The 16,849-nt window shown below is 57.7% G+C and overlaps 1 protein-coding gene across 3 annotated transcripts in view; it reads left to right on the forward strand.

Moving 5' to 3' along the window:
• The window catches only part of FOXP4 (forkhead box P4), a 57,580-nt gene extending 47,774 nt beyond the window's left edge, over positions 1–9,806 (forward strand). For 2 of the 3 annotated variants that reach the window (XM_032133357.1, XM_032133359.1), the window contains 8 exons: positions 822–911; positions 1,763–1,964; positions 2,069–2,145; positions 2,293–2,394; positions 7,229–7,350; positions 7,457–7,523; positions 7,907–8,073; positions 8,463–9,806. In XM_032133357.1, the coding sequence (XP_031989248.1) occupies positions 822–911; positions 1,763–1,964; positions 2,069–2,145; positions 2,293–2,394; positions 7,229–7,350; positions 7,457–7,523; positions 7,907–8,073; positions 8,463–8,607 (972 nt within the window). In that variant the 3' untranslated portion in view covers positions 8,608–9,806. The remainder of the gene's footprint in view (positions 1–821; positions 912–1,762; positions 1,965–2,068; positions 2,146–2,292; positions 2,395–7,228; positions 7,351–7,456; positions 7,524–7,906; positions 8,074–8,462) is intronic. The other variant, XM_032133358.1, reaches the window with a different exon arrangement.
• Positions 9,807–16,849: the final 7,043 nt, after the last annotated feature.

A 16,849-nucleotide genomic window follows, 5' to 3' on the forward strand; every position in this document is an offset into this window, starting at 1 on the left:
GAACCTGCCACGGAGCCACCAATTAGAAAGTTTGGAGCGCGGAGCTCCCGCTGTGCCGGCGAGGAGCGTCTGCATCACGAGGGGAGAGCTGTCAGCTCTAATGAGCTCCGCGGCAGCCGGAACTGCTCCAAACTTGCGGCAAACTCCGCTCTGCCTCCTGCTTTTAACCCCTTCCTCGCCCGCCCGGGGAGGGGGCTTGGCTGGTGCGCGGGGACCCCCCGAGTTTGAGGGGTGCGGGTGGAAAGGGAAGGTGACGGGAAGGGAGCGGAGTGTCAGATCCCATCGGCTCCGCCGGGCTCAAAGTCTCTCCTGGTGCCACAGTGAATATTTCACCCTTGCCCGCACTCCCGGGGAGTAAACAGGAGGCAGGGAGCAATTACAGCGATGTGGGAATGCGGGTGGATGGAGGGAGGGATGGACGGGGAGCAGGAGGAGAGTAAAGGGGACAGGGACAGTGACAGCAGGCACTGGGCACGGGGACAGGAGCACCCAGGAGGCAGAGCCAGGGCTGTGGTGGGTGGCCCTGCAGGTGGGTGGCAGCCTGGAGGCTCTGGGAATGGCTCCGTGGATTTTTCCCCTGAGTGCACACACGGAGCTGGAGCGGCCCCTGCGCCCCCCAGGGTGGGTGCAGCACCCCCCACACAGGGGCACTGCCCCGCTGGGGCTCTCGGGAGCCAGCATCGGGCAGGAGGTGGCACCTGAGGGTTGCTGCCTGTCCAGACCAGGGCTGGGGGCTCGTGGCAGCTCCTCCAGGCTGTGGGCACCTCCATGGTGACTTTGGCACGGTCTGACCATCCCCTCCTGCTTCGTGCCTCCCTCAGCTGGCCAAGGAGAGCGAGCGTCTCCAGGCAATGATGGCCCATCTTCACATGAGACCTTCAGAGCCAAAGCCTTTCAGCCAGCCTGTAAGCGTGAGTCCCTTCCTGCCCTCTATGTCCCCTCCCCGCTGGCTGCTGTCCCCTCCCTGCCCTCTGCTCGGTCACCTGGATGGGCTCTGTGGGATGGACATGCCCTGGCCACCCTCTGGCACAGCCTGGTCCCTCGTGCCATGAGCAGGAGGGAAATGCAGCTGCTCCGCCAGCTCCGACATGGAGTGGGTGCATCCCATCCCATGGGTTCATCCCATCCCACTGTTGCGCCCCCATTCCACGGGTACATCCCCCTCCCATGGGTTCATCCCACAGGGGCATCCCCATCCCACACGTTCATCCCCATCCCATGGGTTCATCCCCATCCATGGGTTCATCCCCATCCCACTGTTGCACCCCCATTCTGTGGGTGCATCCCCATCCCATGGGTCCATCCCACGGGTCCATCCCATGGGTTCATCCCCATCCCACACGTTCATCCCCATCCCATGGGTTCATCCCATGGGTCCATCCCATGGGTGCATCCCCATCCAACACGTTCATCTCCATCCCATGGCTTCATCCCCATCCCATACATTCATTCCCATCCCATGGATTCATCCCCATCCCATACATTCATTCCCATCCCATGGATTCATCCCCATCCCATACATTCATCCCCATCCCATGGGTTCATCCCTATCCCACACGTTCATCCCCATCCCAAGGGTTCATCCCATGGGTTCTTCCCACAGGTTCATCCCCATCCCACAGTTACATCCCCACCCCTGGCTGCATCCCACCCTTTCCAAGCCCACCAATTCCCCCCCGCCAGCCCGTCCCCGCCTGCTCCAGGGATGTTCCCAGCACTCTCCCAGCCTTCCCAACCCCTCCCTCCCCGCCTGTCCATGCAGCTGAACCTGGTCTCCAGCGCCACCCTCTCCAAGAGCACTTCCGACACGTTTCCCGACGGTTTACCTCATCCCCCCACCTCGGCCACGGCGCCCATCACCCCCCTGCGGCAGGGCCCCTCCGTCATCAGCTCTTCCACTTTACACAACGTGGGGCCCATCCGCAGGAGGAACTCGGAGAAGTTCTGCACCCCAATCTCTTCAGGTGAGCTCCGGGGTGGGGCTCAGTGCCCTCCACGGGGTGCAGAGTGAGGGGCAGAGCGGGTCCCTTCACTCCAGGGCCTCTCCCCGGTTGTTGTCCCCCTGCAGAGCTTGCACAGAATCACGAGTTTTACAAAAACGCCGACGTCCGGCCGCCCTTCACGTACGCCTCGCTCATCCGGCAGGTGAGGGGCTCCCTGAGCCAGGGGGTGCAGCTCTGCACCCCAAAACCCTCCCTGAGCACCCCCCACCTGCTGAACCCCCATCTCTGCCCCATGGGATGGGTGTCAAACCCCTCCAGTGACGGCCTTGTCCCCTCTCTGCCTGCTCAGGCCATCCTGGAGACCCCCGACAGGCAGCTAACGTTGAATGAAATCTATAACTGGTTCACGCGGATGTTCGCCTACTTCCGGAGGAACACGGCCACCTGGAAGGTGAGAGCAGCCCTGCCTGGCACTCTGGGGTCACCCCATCCCACCCTGGCTCACCCCATCCCACCCTGAGCTCACCCCATCCCACCCTGGCTCACCCCATTCCCCCCAGGCCTCACCTCAACCCACCCTGGGCTCATCCCAACTCACCCTGGGCTCACCCCATCCCACCCTGGCTCACCCCATTCCCCCCAGGCCTCACCTCAACCCACCCTGGGCTCATCCCAACTCACCCTGGGCTCACCCCATCCCACCCTGGCTCACCCCATTCCCCCCAGGCCTCATCCCCAACCCACCCTGGGCTCACCCCATCCCACCTTGGGCTCACCCCATCCCACCCTGGGCTCACCCCATCCCACCCTGGCTCACCCTATTCCCCCCAGGCCTCACCCCAACTCCCCTGGGCTCACCCCATCCCACCCTGAGCTCACCCCAACCCACCCGGGCCCGGCTGCTGCAGGAGATGCTCCTGTACTGAAGGACCATTTCATTGCCCACCTCTAAAATGGTGCAGGAAGTGATTTTCGGACCAAAACCCATTTTTCTGCCCCCCAAAACACCTTGCTGGGCTGTGGGGATGTATCACCCCTGCAGTAGGATACAGCAAAGAGCTGTGTTGTAAAATCCTGGGATTTTCTCTGGAGAAGAAGGGCAGAGGCAGGAGGGAGAGACTGGAAATAGCAAATAACGTTAATGATAACCTGGGGGCAGGCGACGCTGTGGTGGCTGGGTCTCGGTGGTGGCTGGGAATGCAGGTCCTGATCCACAGGGAGGGATGGAGAGGGGGGTGCCAGGGGGATCATCAGCAAGGGGAACCCCTCTGCCAGCCCCCAACAGCTGCCTGTGCCCTTCAGGTCCCTCCACCCATCTCACAGGCAGATTTTGTCACTGAGGAGGTTCTGTCACCAGCCTGGGCTGGTGAATTTTGGAATTCCCCAGAATTTGGAGTGAATTTTGGGGCAGCACATGAGTGCTGGGGGCTGCTCCCCCTTTGATTTTTAGAAATCAGAGCTGGGAAAAAGCCAGCTCAGAGGAGCAGGAGGGGTGTGGAAGGAGCAGTTCTGTGATTCTGAGATTCACTTCTTGCCTCGACCAGGAAAGATTGATTTATTTATTGTTTCCTGCTGCACGTATTTACTGAGAGGGCAGCTCAGCTCCCTCCTGCTCGGGGCAGCCAGGAGTGAAGTGGCACAGGGAGACCTGTTAGTTTAAATAAAAATAATTAAAATCAGCCAGGTGCAAGTGAGATGGAGCTTTTGGAGAGGGTTGAGGAGGAGGAATCTGTTCTCCAGGAGCCCAGAGCCCCCATGTGTCACTGCTGCAGAGCCAGGCTTTGCTTCCACAGGAAACGTTTGGGTTATCCCTAAACTTTTGGGTGGATATCGGGCATTTTGGCTCCCTGGGCAAAGCCCTGGAATGGGGACAGGGTGGCAGCAATGGGGCAGAGCCCACTGTGGCCATCACTGGTCCCCGGGCCCTCATTTCCCCCACTGCAATGAGATCATGGCTGGTGAAAATGCCTTTTTTCTGCCTTTTTATTGCTGAAAGGAATAAATATTTTGGGGTTTTTTTGCAGTTTCCACACACGCCATGTTAGCAAGGGCAGAGTTGGAGAAGGGCATCCCCCAGTTTTCTGCTTCCCTTTTCTTTTATTCTTTATTTTTTCCTGTTCTACCCCAAAAAAGGGATGGCAGGGGATTAAAAAGAGCTGGAGTAGAGGGGGATAATTCCCTTCACAACTTCTGGTGTCCAAAGCCAGGCTTCTTCTTAAAGAGGGGGATACACAGGAGAAAATAACCTATTTCCTCTCCTTGAAAACCACTTTTCTGGGTTTTTTCCCTCAATTCCTGTAGCCTCCCCCCCCCCGGGATGGGACAGGAATGCTGGGGACCAAAGTGGGGAACCCACGGGGAGACCCCAGCAGGACCCAGGGAGTGGGTGGAGGGTGCAGAGCAAACATCATTAGAGGAGAGAGATGAGAAGCAAACAGAGCAGCTGGGCCTGGCTCTGAACAAACACTGGCTGGAAACACAAAAGCCACCTCAGGCTGAGAGGGGGGACGCGTCCCCTACGCCATCAGGGGGTCCCAAATCGGGGGCTGGCCTGGGACCTCCACACCCAGCACAGGGAAGGGGCATCCCAGGCTCCAGGGATGCAGGATCGCATCCTGCCCACTGCCAGGATTTCTTTTGTCCCCACCTGAGCCTTTCCAGGCCCATCCCTGCCGGTGCCTCAGAGCAGGGGGGTGTCACCGGGCGGGGGGGAAGAGGGGGCATGGACGCTGTGGGCAGGGAAGGTTCCGGCTTTGCCACACTCGTGGCTGCAGCCAGGGCTTTGTTTGGACGAAAGGAAGGAGGGAGTGTGGGCAGGAGCCGGCCTGGTGAGGGAGGGACGTGCTGGGTGTGCTCACAGGGGACAGGGGGTCAAGGGCAGTGGCAGCACCCAGCCCTGGGGTGAGGGCAGAGTGGGGGACGAGGCCATGTCATGCTCCCTGGGAGCCTCTTGGAATGCCAGGTCCCTGGAATTCTGTGAGGTGCAGCGTGACCCCGCTCCCTGGGTTTGGGCCCAAGGGGTGCCACGGGCCCTGTGCCAGGGCATGGCCCAAATGGAGCATGTCCCTTTGGGTGACAGTGGCAGTGGCACCAGGCTGGGACCCAGGGCCTGGCTTCAACCACACCAAGTGTCCCCTGAGGAGCTAGGGCAGCTGAATGGGGGTCCTGCTGTGACCCAGGGGTTCCCCCCAAAAAATCCCATCAAGCAGCGCCAACCGGGCCCAAATCTCCCTCCCCAGGGACCCTGGGAGCTGTTTACAGAGTGTCCCCTTAGGGCTGGCTCTGCCAAAGGGTGACGGGAGCCTGTCCCCGCTGCTTGGCACCCTGGCACCCTGGCACCATGGCATGGCTGGAGGAGAGACGGATGGATGGATGGATGGAGGGATGGATGGATGGATGGATGGATGGATGGATGGATGGATGGATGGAAGAATGGATGGATGGATGGATGGATGGAGGAATGGATGGATGGATGGATGGATGGATGGATAGATAGAGGGATGGAGGGATGGATGGATGGATGGATGGAGGGATGGATGGAGGAATGGATGGATGGAGGGATGGATGGATGGAGGGATGGATGGAGGGATGGATGGATGGAGGGATGGATGGAGGGATGGATGGATGGATGGAGGGATGGATGGATGGATGGATGGAGGGATGGATGGATGGATGGATGGATGGATGGATGGATGGATGGATGGAGGGATGGATGGATGGAGGGATGGATGGATGGAGGGATGGATGGAGGGATGGATGGATGGATGGATGGATGGATGGATGGATGGATGGAGGGATGGAGGGATGGATGGAGGGATGGATGGAGGGATGGATGGATGGATGGAGGGATGGATGGAGGGATGGATGGAGGGATGGATGGAGGGATGGATGGATGGAGGGATGGATGGAGGGATGGATGGAGGGATGGATGGATGGAGGGATGGATGGAGGGATGGATGGAGGGATGGATGGATGGAGGGATGGATGGATGGATGGATGGATGGATGGAGGGATGGATGGATGGAGGGATGGATGGAGGGATGGATGGATGGATGGATGGAGGGATGGATGGAGGGATGGATGGATGGATGGATGGATGGATGGATGGATGGATGGATGGAGGGATGGATGGATGGAGGGATGGATGGAGGGATGGATGGGTGGAGGGATGGAGGGATGGATGGAGGGATGGAGGGATGGATGGATGGATGGATGGAGGGATGGAGGGATGGAGGGATGGAGGGCTGATGGATGGATGGATGGAGGGATGACGAGGGAAGAGCCCAGCTTTGTTTGTTTTTCCCCTCAGATCCCAAGCCCGAGGGGCGATGCTGGTGCCATTTGCTGAGATTCTGGCCACTCTGGCACTTGGTGGCGGGGGGGGGGGCTCAGTCCTTGTGTCTCCTTTTGCCCTGTTGTGCTGGCCAGGCTCCTTTGTTTATACAGCCCCCGTTCGACCTTTTAAATTGCTGTTAATGTTTTAGCGTAACGAATTAGTCTCTCATCACGAATCAGGACTTGAAAGAAAAAAAAAGGAGAGAAAAAAAAAACCCTCCGAGGCCAACTTCCTGAAATTGGGGTCATTCTCATTTGCAAGGCAGAGAATCTGAGAACCTTAATGCAAGGAAATTTATTCAAAGGCAGAGCCCCGGCGTGATTAGGCCCTTTGTAATTATAGCTCGGAGAGATTCCACTCCAGCCTCCTGCCTCCCTCATGGATTAGCAAGTGAGTCGGAAAAATACACAGGATTTAATTAGAGGCAAATTAAAATTGGTAATGAAATAGGGGCAGTAGCAAATGGCAGGGAGTTGGAAGGGGAAAAGGGAGCTGGTATCTCTCGGGGCTGCGCTGGCTGCCTACGTGTGCGTCTCTTTATTTTACATTTAGAAATGTAAAGATGGTCGATGTAAAGAAAGGGAGGGAAAGGACCAAAACGGGAGGGGGGAAAAAAGAAAGGGAAAGAGGAGCTGGCTGTGCTGAGCATCAGCAGAGCTGCAGTGGAGCTGGTGTCCCTTGTCCCACCCTGTCCCCACCTTCCTCAGCGTCAGGCCCAGGTCCTCCAAGCGGGGTCGTGTCCCACGTGCAGTTTGGGGTGGTGACCGCTCAACGCCCTCGGTGCCAACGGGGGGAGGGAGCGCTCGGGTGGCTTTGGGGAGCATTTGGGTGGCAGGACACCCCCACAGGAGCTGTGGGGCTGGGCAGGGAGGAGGATGGCGAGGAGGTGGAGGGTCTGGACAGCGGGATAGGGTTCTTGGCACTGAGCCCATGCCCTGTGCGCCCGCAGAACGCCGTCCGCCACAACCTGAGCCTGCACAAGTGCTTCGTGCGTGTGGAGAACGTCAAGGGAGCCGTGTGGACCGTGGATGAGCACGAGTACCAAAAGCGAAGGCCACCAAAGATGACAGGGTGGGTGCTCCTTCCCCATGGGACACAGCCCAGGAGCTGCCACCGCCGCGGTCCCCGGGCCGGGAGTGCTCAGCCCTGCATCCCTCTGCTCTCTCTCTTCCTGCAGGAGTCCGACCTTAGTCAAAAATATGATTTCAGGACTCGGTTACGGAGCACTTAATGCAAGTTACCAGGTAAGGACCAGCCCTGTCCCTGACAGGGACATGGGGACGCTAAACCCTCCACAGTGCCCTTCTCTGCTGCAGTCTTAGATTTCATCAGGAGCTGTAGTGAGGGATGAGGGGGATGGGTTTAAGCTGAAAGAGGGGAAATTGAGGTTTGGTACATGGAAGAGATCATTGCCTGTGAGGGTGGGGAGGCCCTGGCACAGATTTCCCAGAGCAGCTGTGGTTGCTTCATCCCTGCGAGTGTCCGAGGCCAGGCTGGACAGGGCTTAGAGCCACCTGAGATAGTGGAAGGTGTCCCTGGCATGGCAGGAGGGTGGGATGAGATGATGAAATGATCTTTAAGAACCTTCCAACCCAAATTCCGTGACCTTCCGTGCTCCCTACTGCAGGCTGCGCTGGCGGAGAGCAGCTTCCCCCTGCTCAACAGCCCCACCATGATCAACACCAGCTCGGCCAGTGCCATGCTGCACGTGGGCCACGACGACGTCAGCAGCACCGTGGAGCAGGTCAACAGCAACGGCAGCAACAGCCCCCGCCTGTCCCCACAGCAGTACAGGTCAGCCTGGCCTGGGGCAGGGCGAGGGGCAGCGCTGGCAGGGGGCACAGGGGTGCTGGAGGGGTTGGTGTGGAGCGGCACATTGGGCACTGGGAGCTGCTTGTGGGCTCCTGTGCCCAGGGTGAGGCGGGTTTTGGCTCTCATTCCCAGAGTGAGGGGAGGTTCTGGACCAAGAATTTCAGGGAGTGTTGGGTGGTGGGATCAGCTTCCTGAGGCTGAAGGCTCTCCCTCCCCACAGCCACCGGGAGCTGCTTGTGGGCTCTCATCCCCAGGGTGAGGGGGGTTTTGGCTCCTGTCCCCCAGACAAGGGGGGTTCTGGACCAAAAATTTCAGGGAGTTTTGGGTGGTGGGACCCACTCCCCGAGGCTGAAGGCTCCCCCTCCCCACAGCCACCCCGTGCACGTGAAGGAGGAGCCAGCCGAGGCGGAGGACGACAGCAGGCCCGTGTCGCTGATGGCCACCACCAACCAGAATGTGACGATCCCCGACGACAGGGACCTGGAGGAGGAGCTGCCAGTGGAAGACTTGTCCTAAGGACTCCTTCCTCCTCCCCCACCGAGGGGCAAACCCTTCCCACCCTCCCGGATGGAGACCAAGTGACGCTCCCACCTCCCCAAGGTGACCTTGGCGTTAACCCTGTTCTTTCAAGGCACTTCCACAAAGCAAAAGGGTTTCCTTGGGACAACAACGACGACGACAACGACACCGACCTGTTGCTGCTGGCGTGTCCCTCACGCTGCCACTGCCCGGGGACGGAGCGGCCCCGCCACGACACGAGAAGCAAAACCCCACGAGCTGGACTTCTCCTCCCCTCCTGCCCTGGTTAGTGACTGGTGAACGAGGATGGTAGGTTGTTCCTGTCCGAAATGGTCCCTCCTTCCTTCCCGCAGGGAAGGCACCTCCGTCCCCTCTTCCCCCACGGTGCCCGAGCCCCGGCGAGCGCTGGCAGGACCCCGCTGTCACCTCTGCGTGCCCTGGTGGGTTTTGCACTAAGGAGGGATCGTGGACCCTGCCCACGTGCTGCCTCCACCCAGCTTTGGGGGAAGAAACAGCAGAAATGGGGCTGAATCCTCTGCTGGATGTCAGGCTTGTCACGGAGCTGGGGAAGGACACGAAGCAGCGCAGCGGTGGGACGGTGTCCCCTTGTCACCTCTGGCAAGCAGAGCGGCCTCCCAGCTTGCCCAGCCTCCCTGACCCCAGCTGGTGAGGGGCTGCTGGCCCGAGCAATGCTGACCATCCATCCCCAGAGTGCTGACCATCCATCCCCAGCAGCGCTGGCAGTGAGGACGCAGCTCCCTCCTTCCTGCTGGACGTCGGCCGCAGCGGTGCCACCTCCCAGCCAGCCAGGATGGCCACTGGTCCCATTTCACTTCAGGAAAAGGCTCCCTGTGCCTCCCATTCCACCCTAAAAGCCGGGGCAGGGTCTTGGTGGGGCAGAGGGGCAACATTCCCACGGCCAAGCACCTGCAGGGGACCTGGGGGTCATCAAAGCTGGCCCTGGAGGGTCCCCATGGTGGCCAAACCTGGCCGTGCCCCCAGGCCGAGCCTGCTGCTGCTGCTGCTGCTGCTGCTGGTGGTGGTGGGGGAGGAATTCTGCTTTTCATCTTTTCTTTTCCTCATCCTTTTGTTCGCGTCCAGATGGGAAGATACCAAAAGATTTCTAGAGACAGAAGGGCCGTAGTTCAGGTGAACAGATGGTATTCATGCCAAAAAAAAAAGAGAAAAAAAATATTAATAATAACAACGAGAACAACACAACCAAACACCCCTCTTCTCCCTGCTCTTTCTTTCTGGGGTGGTGATGTGGGTACCCAGTGCCAGGCTCCTCCTGGGAGGCAGGGTGGCATTGCCAGTGTCCCATGGTGGCTTTGGGGAATATCACCTTCCCTCTGGAGCATCACCTTCCCTGGGAATTGTCCCCTTCGCCAGGAATCATCCCCTTCCCTGGCACAGCCGGGCTGGCACTGGCTGTCCTGGCACCCAATGGGGTCATGAGGGACCTGGAGCTGCTCTGGTTTTTAAGGCCAGCTCTGGGCTCTCCAAAGTGACCCCGAGGGCTCCTCTGTCCCTCTCTGTCCCCATCATCCCTGGTGAGACATTCCCGGGGGGTTGTGTCACCGCTGGCACCACGGGAGCCGCGTTTTGGGCTGAAAATGCCACACACAGCGGTGGGACAGGGGAAGGTGTTTTTCTGTCCCCATGTGTCACCTCTGTGACCTCCCCGAGGGGCTCCTGGTGCTGTGGGGTGAGCGTGGACTCCCCTCATCCTTTCCCTGTCTGGTGCATCCTCGGTGCCCAGGTGGCTGCAGGGACTGGGGGGGGACCGTACGCCACCCCTGTGCCACCCCTGTGCCAGCCCTGTGCCACCCCTGTGTCACCCCTGTGTCCTTCGGGGCGTCCCCCGGGGGTGACAGATCCCGGTGGGGCCGTGCCCGGGGCTCTCCGGGCTGCAGCGGGGCCTTTCCCGTGCCCGAATCCCGGGATTTTCCCTGCTCCCCCCGACACCCCTCTAGGTGTCACCCGCGCCCGCGGCTCGCGGTGCCGAGCGCCGGGACATTCCCGGCCCCTTCCCGGCCCCTTCCCGGCCCCTTCCCGGCCCCTTCGCGGCTTCTGCCGGGCACCGAAGACCCTGCCCGGGCCGGGGGGCACCAGCCGAGCCCCGCTTTTGCTGTGCGCGTCCCAATCCCCCCCGTCCTGCCAAGGAGCTGGGAGGCGCCGTGGGTTTTCCTCATCTACCTTATTCTTTCCTTTTTCTTTATTTTTCCCTTTTTTCTTTTTTTTTCTTTTTCCTTTCCCCTTTTTTCCCTTTTTTTCCCATTTTTCCCCCTCTTTCCTTTTTTCTTTTTTCTTTTTATCTTCTTCTTTTATCTTTTTTCTTTTTTCTTTCTTCCTTTTTCTTTTTCTTTTTTCTTTTCTTTTTTCCTTTTTCCTTTTTCTTTTTTCCTTTTTCTTTTTTCTTTTTTCTTTTTTCCTTTTCCTTTTTCTTTTTTCTTTTTTCCTTTTTCTTTTTCCCTTTTTCTTTTTCCCTTTTTCTTTTTCTTTTTTCTTTTTTCTTTTTTCCTTTTTATTTTTTTTCTTTTTTCCTTTTCTTTTTTTCCTTTTTTCTTTTCTTTTTTCTTCTTTTTTCTTTTTTCCCCTATTTTTACTTTTTCCCTTTTCCCTCTTTTTCCTATTTCTCCCCAATTTTTCCCTTTTCCCCCCCCTTCTCCCCTTTTCCCTTTTTCTTTATTCCCCTTCCCCCCTCTTTCCTTTTTTCTTTTTTTTTTTATTTTTCCTGGCTTTTTTTTTTCTTTCCCCCAATTTTTTCCATTTTTCCCCCCTTCTTTCCCTTTTTTCACCACTCTTTAATTTAAATCATTTTTGGAACAAGTTTACAGCTGCCATGGGGGCGTTGCTGGGAGTGGCATCACCTCTTGCTGCTTTATTCCCAGGAAGGAGCGGGAAGGGATGCACGGGCTGGACTTTGGGATGCTCGGCCACCCCTCACCCTTCACAGGGAATCTCTGCCTCCATCCAGGCCTTTGGGATTTTGGGAATTTTTTGTCCCTCTTTGCCAGCCCCTCACTGATTTTTGGGAGGGGGGGTTCAGTAGCTGCTCCCCCTTTTTCCCCTTCCTTGTTCTTTCCCCTCACCTTCCTCTTCCCTTTTTTTTCCCACTTCCTTGGGGTGGGAGGATTTTTTTGAAGCTTTCCCAGAGGTACAAGCACCCCCAAAATGCATCCCAGTGCCTCCAGATCCTCATGGATTCAGCCAAAATCCCCCTGCACCACCATCACCCCCAAACCCTCGAGGACCACCCGGCTCCTTCCCTTCCGCTCCGAGAATTCCCGATGGTCCTTGGCCACCATCCCGGCTCCCAGAGCACTCTCTATATATTATATATATAAAAAATAAATATATAAATATAAAGGAGGGAGGGTTTTCCCTTAAAACACAATGCACAGGATTGGAAAAGTCTTTGGAAAAGCCCAATGGCTCCAGGTGATGCCTTTCCCTCCCTTCCCCCGGGAATTCCACGATTCCAAAGGGGAACGTGCCCGGTTTGATACTCAGGGGTAAATTTAATTCCTTCTCTTACCCCCACCCAGCCCAGCCACCTCTGCAGGGTCCCAGCTGAGCCCAGGTACCGCGTGTCCCCCCCTGCCCCCACCCCTCCCACCCCTCCGCTTCATTTTGGCTTGGAATTTTCCGGAATTCTGCGAGTTTTACCTCAAACGCTGCGGGAGGGAGGGCCAAGGACCAAACACGTGGCAGAATTGTGTGTCTGTATATATTGAGATATGGATATTCTGGCTTTCAACCCACCGACACCAACTGTTGTTTTTTGGGGGGTGGGGGGGGTTTATTTTGTATTTTTGTGGTTCATTTCCTGTTTCTCTCCACCCCTGGGGCACTCCTGCGAGGGGGGAGAGCTGTGGGCACCTAAAGGCGTTTCTCTGGTATCTCCCACTGAAGGAATTCCTCATTTTTCCATGGTTTTTTGGTTTTTTTGGGTTTTTTTTAATTCCTCAATGATTTCTTTTCCCCAAACAGGGGGAGGGGGTCAGAACCCAGTGCTGGCAGAGAGGGGCTGCCGCAGAGGGGACGGGAGAGCAGCAGCTGAACCTGCATCAAACCAAAGGGTTTCTTTGCTTTGTTTACACCCCTGGCCAACCTCACGCCCCGCAGGATCTCCCTGGATCTAGGTTTTTGTCCTGGAAGCGTTGGGAAAAGTCGGGACAGGCCAGAGCCGGGGGCTGGCAGGGATGGAGCCGCGACAAATCGGGGAACATCCCCCGCCGGGAAGCGCCAGCTCTGCCACGAGCTTTTCCCGGTTTTGCCGTGGTTTATCCCCATCCTCCGTGGCGCTGGGTGGGAAGGGGATGCTGGGGAGGTGGGGTGAGCTCCGAGAGGGGGCGGAGGGGAGGGCGGATGTGTAAAAAGTGACCCCTTCCCTCCCTCCCTGCCTCCCCGGCTGCCTCCCCGGCTCGTCGTGCTGTATAAAGGAAATCGCCTGGCTGTGTATTTGTACTCCGAGCTCCGTGTGTCTGCGTGGGCAGACGGTAAACCCTTGTACAGTAGGTCTAGCTGCATGTACTCTGTATGGACAATGGCATTATAAAATGCAATAAAAGAAATTACCTATCGTGCTGCCGGCCTGGCTGCTTGCTTAAGGTTCTTGTGGGGGAGGGGGGGGAAATAATAAAAAAAAAAAAAAATCGGTGTTTTTTCCAGAATAATGGAATTATTGAGCTCTGAGATCGGTGAGTGATCCTCACCTTGAAAAACTCCAGGGATGGGGGCTCCACCACCTCCCTGGGCAGCCCTTCCCCAAATCCTGGCCTCTCTGAAAGTGAGGAAATCTCCCTGGAAATCCTGGCAGGAGCAGTGGCCAGCCCGGGAAGGAGAGGAGGGAAAGCGGCTTCATCTGCCCGGTCAGCGGTGGGGGGAGTTGAGGGCTGCAGCAGCTCTGGGGGGTTGGGTTCCCAAATCTCCCCCCACCCAGCTCTGGGGGTTTGGGTTCCCGAATCTCCCCCCACCCAGCTCTGGGGGGTTGGGTTCCCAAATCTCCCCCCACCCGGCTCCTTCCAGCCCTAAAATGTTTACTGGGAGGACTGGTGGGAATTCCTGTTTCTCTGGTGGACTCCTGCAGCTGGGATGGGATGGGATGGGATGGGATGGGATGGGATGGGGGTGGGATGGGATGAGATGGGATGGGGTGGGATGGGGGTGGGATGGGATGGGATGGGATGGGATGGGATGGGATGGGATGGGATGGGGGTGGGATGGGATGGGATGGGATGGGATGGGATGGGATGGGATGGGGGTGGGATGGGATGGGATGGGATGGGGGTGGGATGGGATGGGATGGGATGGGATGGGATGGGGATGGGATGGGATGGGATGGGATGGGATGGGATGGGATGGGGGTGGGATGGGGCAACAGCAGCCCCTGGAAAAGCACAGCAGCAGCTCAGACAGGAGGGCCTCTCCCCTCCCTCACCCAACAGCTCCTGTTTGATCCTTTGGAGATGGAATTCATTCTCCTACCGGCCGGAGCGAAGGTGAGCTGCCGGAGATCCTGCAGCAGGAATTCCTGCCCGTACAAATGAAAAATAACCATTATTAATAATTATTAACATGTTTAACACATCCATGCCCACGTCCTTCAGAGGCCCCTTAACCCAGCAGCAGCAGCAGAATTCCAAGGATCGTTCGGAATCACTCGCTGCTCGTTGGGGCTCCCAAGGCAGGGCCAGGTTTGCAGCCTCTGCTCCTTAAAAACAACAAAAAACAAGGGAGGTTTTGGCATTTCCCTCGGGGAATTGACTTCCCAGGGTATCCAGGCTTCGCCATCAGGGACTTTGGGTCGTTGCCTTGTCCTTTTCCTGAATGTCCTCACTCCAAGCCCTGGCCAGAGCCGCAGCAACAAAGGAGGGACAGGGATGAGATTCCAGATCCCAGCCCCCCGAAACGGCTGCTCCTGCCGGCACAAACAGAGCCTCACATCCCCTCTCCCTCCACTGCTCCACCCCGGCCAAACTCCCTCCATCTTTTTTCCAGTGGCCCTTTTTCCAGAGCTCTGAGCCGTGGTGGCTCCCTGGGGTGCACTGGAGGTGCCTCTGCAGCCCCTCAACGCCCACCTGGGGGGCTGAGCTCACACCCGTGGGTGCCCCAGCGTGGGGGACCAGCTCCCCATCCCTCCCAGTGTCCCAGTTCCCTCCCAGTGTCCCCATCCTCCCCCAGTGTCCCCATCCTCCCCCAGTGTCCCCATCCCCTCCCAGTGTCCCCCCCTCCCTGAGTGTCCCCATCCTCCCCCAGTGCTCTGTCCCCTCCCAGTGTCCCCATCCCCTCCCAGTGTCCCAGTCCCATCCCAGTGTCCCCATCCTCCCCCAGTGTCCCCATCCTCCCCCAGTGTCCCCATCCTCCCCCAGTATCCCCATCCCTTCCCAGTGTCCCTGTCCTCCCCCGGTGTCCCCATCCCTTCCCAGTATCCCCATCCCTTCCCAGTATCCCCATCCCTCCCAGTGTCCCCATCCCCTCCCAGTGTCCCCCCCTCCCTGAGTGTCCCCATCCTCCCCCAGTGCTCTGTCCCATCCCAGTGTCCCCATCCCTTCCCAGTGTCCCCATCCCTTCCCAGTGTCCCCATCCCCTCCCAGTGTCCCCATTCCTTCCCAGTGTCCCCATCCTTCCGCAGCTCCCTGGGGAGGGTGTGGGGGTCGTGACCAGGAGCATCTCTGGCTCTGATGGATTTAACACTTGGAGCTTTTCACTTTTAAACCAGAAACTTCTTTTTCCTTGTTTTTTTCCCTTGTTTTTTTTTCCTTGGCATGGACATGAAAGCTCTCCCAGTCTGATTGCTAAACCAGTCCGTGGATCTGAGGGGACACTGGGACCAATCACCCCCTCCCAGTGCAGAACAAATCCTTGCACCCAACAAATGCTGACAGGAGGCACCGACCCCTCTCCTCCTCTTCCCTCCTGCTGCTCCAGAGCTGTTCCCACATGGATCCCTCCCTTCCCTCCAGCTGGGCCGATGCTTTGCCCCAAATCCAAGGAATTTTTGCTCACCTCCATGCTTTGCCCCAAATCCATGGAATTTTTGTTCACCCTGATGCTTTATCCCAAACCCATGGGATTTTCGCACACCCCTGAAGCACAACTGGGGGAAGTCACTGCCTTGGATAACCCAGAGCCAGCACAGCTTCCAAATAGCTCCAAAGAGCCAAAAAAAAAGGAGGGACAGCTTTGGGTTTTTTGGGTTTGGGGTTTTTTAAATGAGAATTGAGAAATTGGAATATCGGGGTCAGGAAGGGAAGTGGCCAAAGGGCTCTTGCTCTGAGATCTGGGCCCTCCCTGAGTCTCTGGTGTCTTGGGGGGATCCCTGTGGCTGCATCCCCTGGGTCAGTGCTGAGAAGGGACCCCAAAACGCTCTGGCCACTCCCTCCTGGGCCACCAGTGGGGTTGCTGTGAGCCCCCTGCTCTGGGGGCTCAAAAAATGGGGGGGAAGAAGAATTGTGGCTTTAATAAGTGGGAAGGAAAGGACCAGGAATGGTGGGACCAGCCCTGGATGGGTGGGAGCTCCCATTTCTGCCACCCCAACCTCTCCAAAAGCTCATCCTCGTCTGTGCAGAAACCTGGGACATCAACCTGGGACAGGAGGGAGGACAAAGGGGACTTTGTTGCTGAGTGTGGGGCAGGATCCGGCTGCCCGTGGTGCTCCGGGGTGTTGAGAGTCCTGGAGCAGCTCCGACCAGGGGAGCTTTGCTGACCCTGCCCAGGAGAACCCCAAAGCAGCTGAGGGGGCACCTCTCCGTCGCTGGCTGCTCCTCAAGGTGCTTTGTCCAGCTCCAGCCCCTGCGAAGGACGCGCAGTCCCTGCCCCGTGAACCCCCAGCAGCTCCGAACCCCCCAGCTGCGGTGCCCAGCGTGGGTGGCAGTGGTGGGGCTGCCACGATGCCCCTGTGCCTCTGCCCCCAAACCAACCCACAGCCCCCCAGGACGGGGCACAGGGCAGAGGGAACGGGGGAAATCTTGGGGAAGTCTTTAATTTTTCCAGCTTCCCAAGATGAATGTTCACGGGGGCCCCCCTTTTTTTTTTTTATATTAAATGTTCATTTCCTTCTTTTTATTTTACTTTTTGCTGTTTTTTTTTTTTTATTATTATTATTTACAGAAATAGCTCGTGACTCATCAGAAATCTTTCAGCAGCACATGTAGAACAGTGGGGTCATTCACTGCAGCCCCGACGAGGCCGGCAGAGCCTCCTCCCCCCAACAGAAGGCTTTGAGGAGGTT

Source organism: Corvus moneduloides, chromosome 24 (assembly GCF_009650955.1).
Source record: "Corvus moneduloides isolate bCorMon1 chromosome 24, bCorMon1.pri, whole genome shotgun sequence".
Taxonomy (NCBI): Eukaryota; Metazoa; Chordata; class Aves; order Passeriformes; family Corvidae; genus Corvus; species Corvus moneduloides.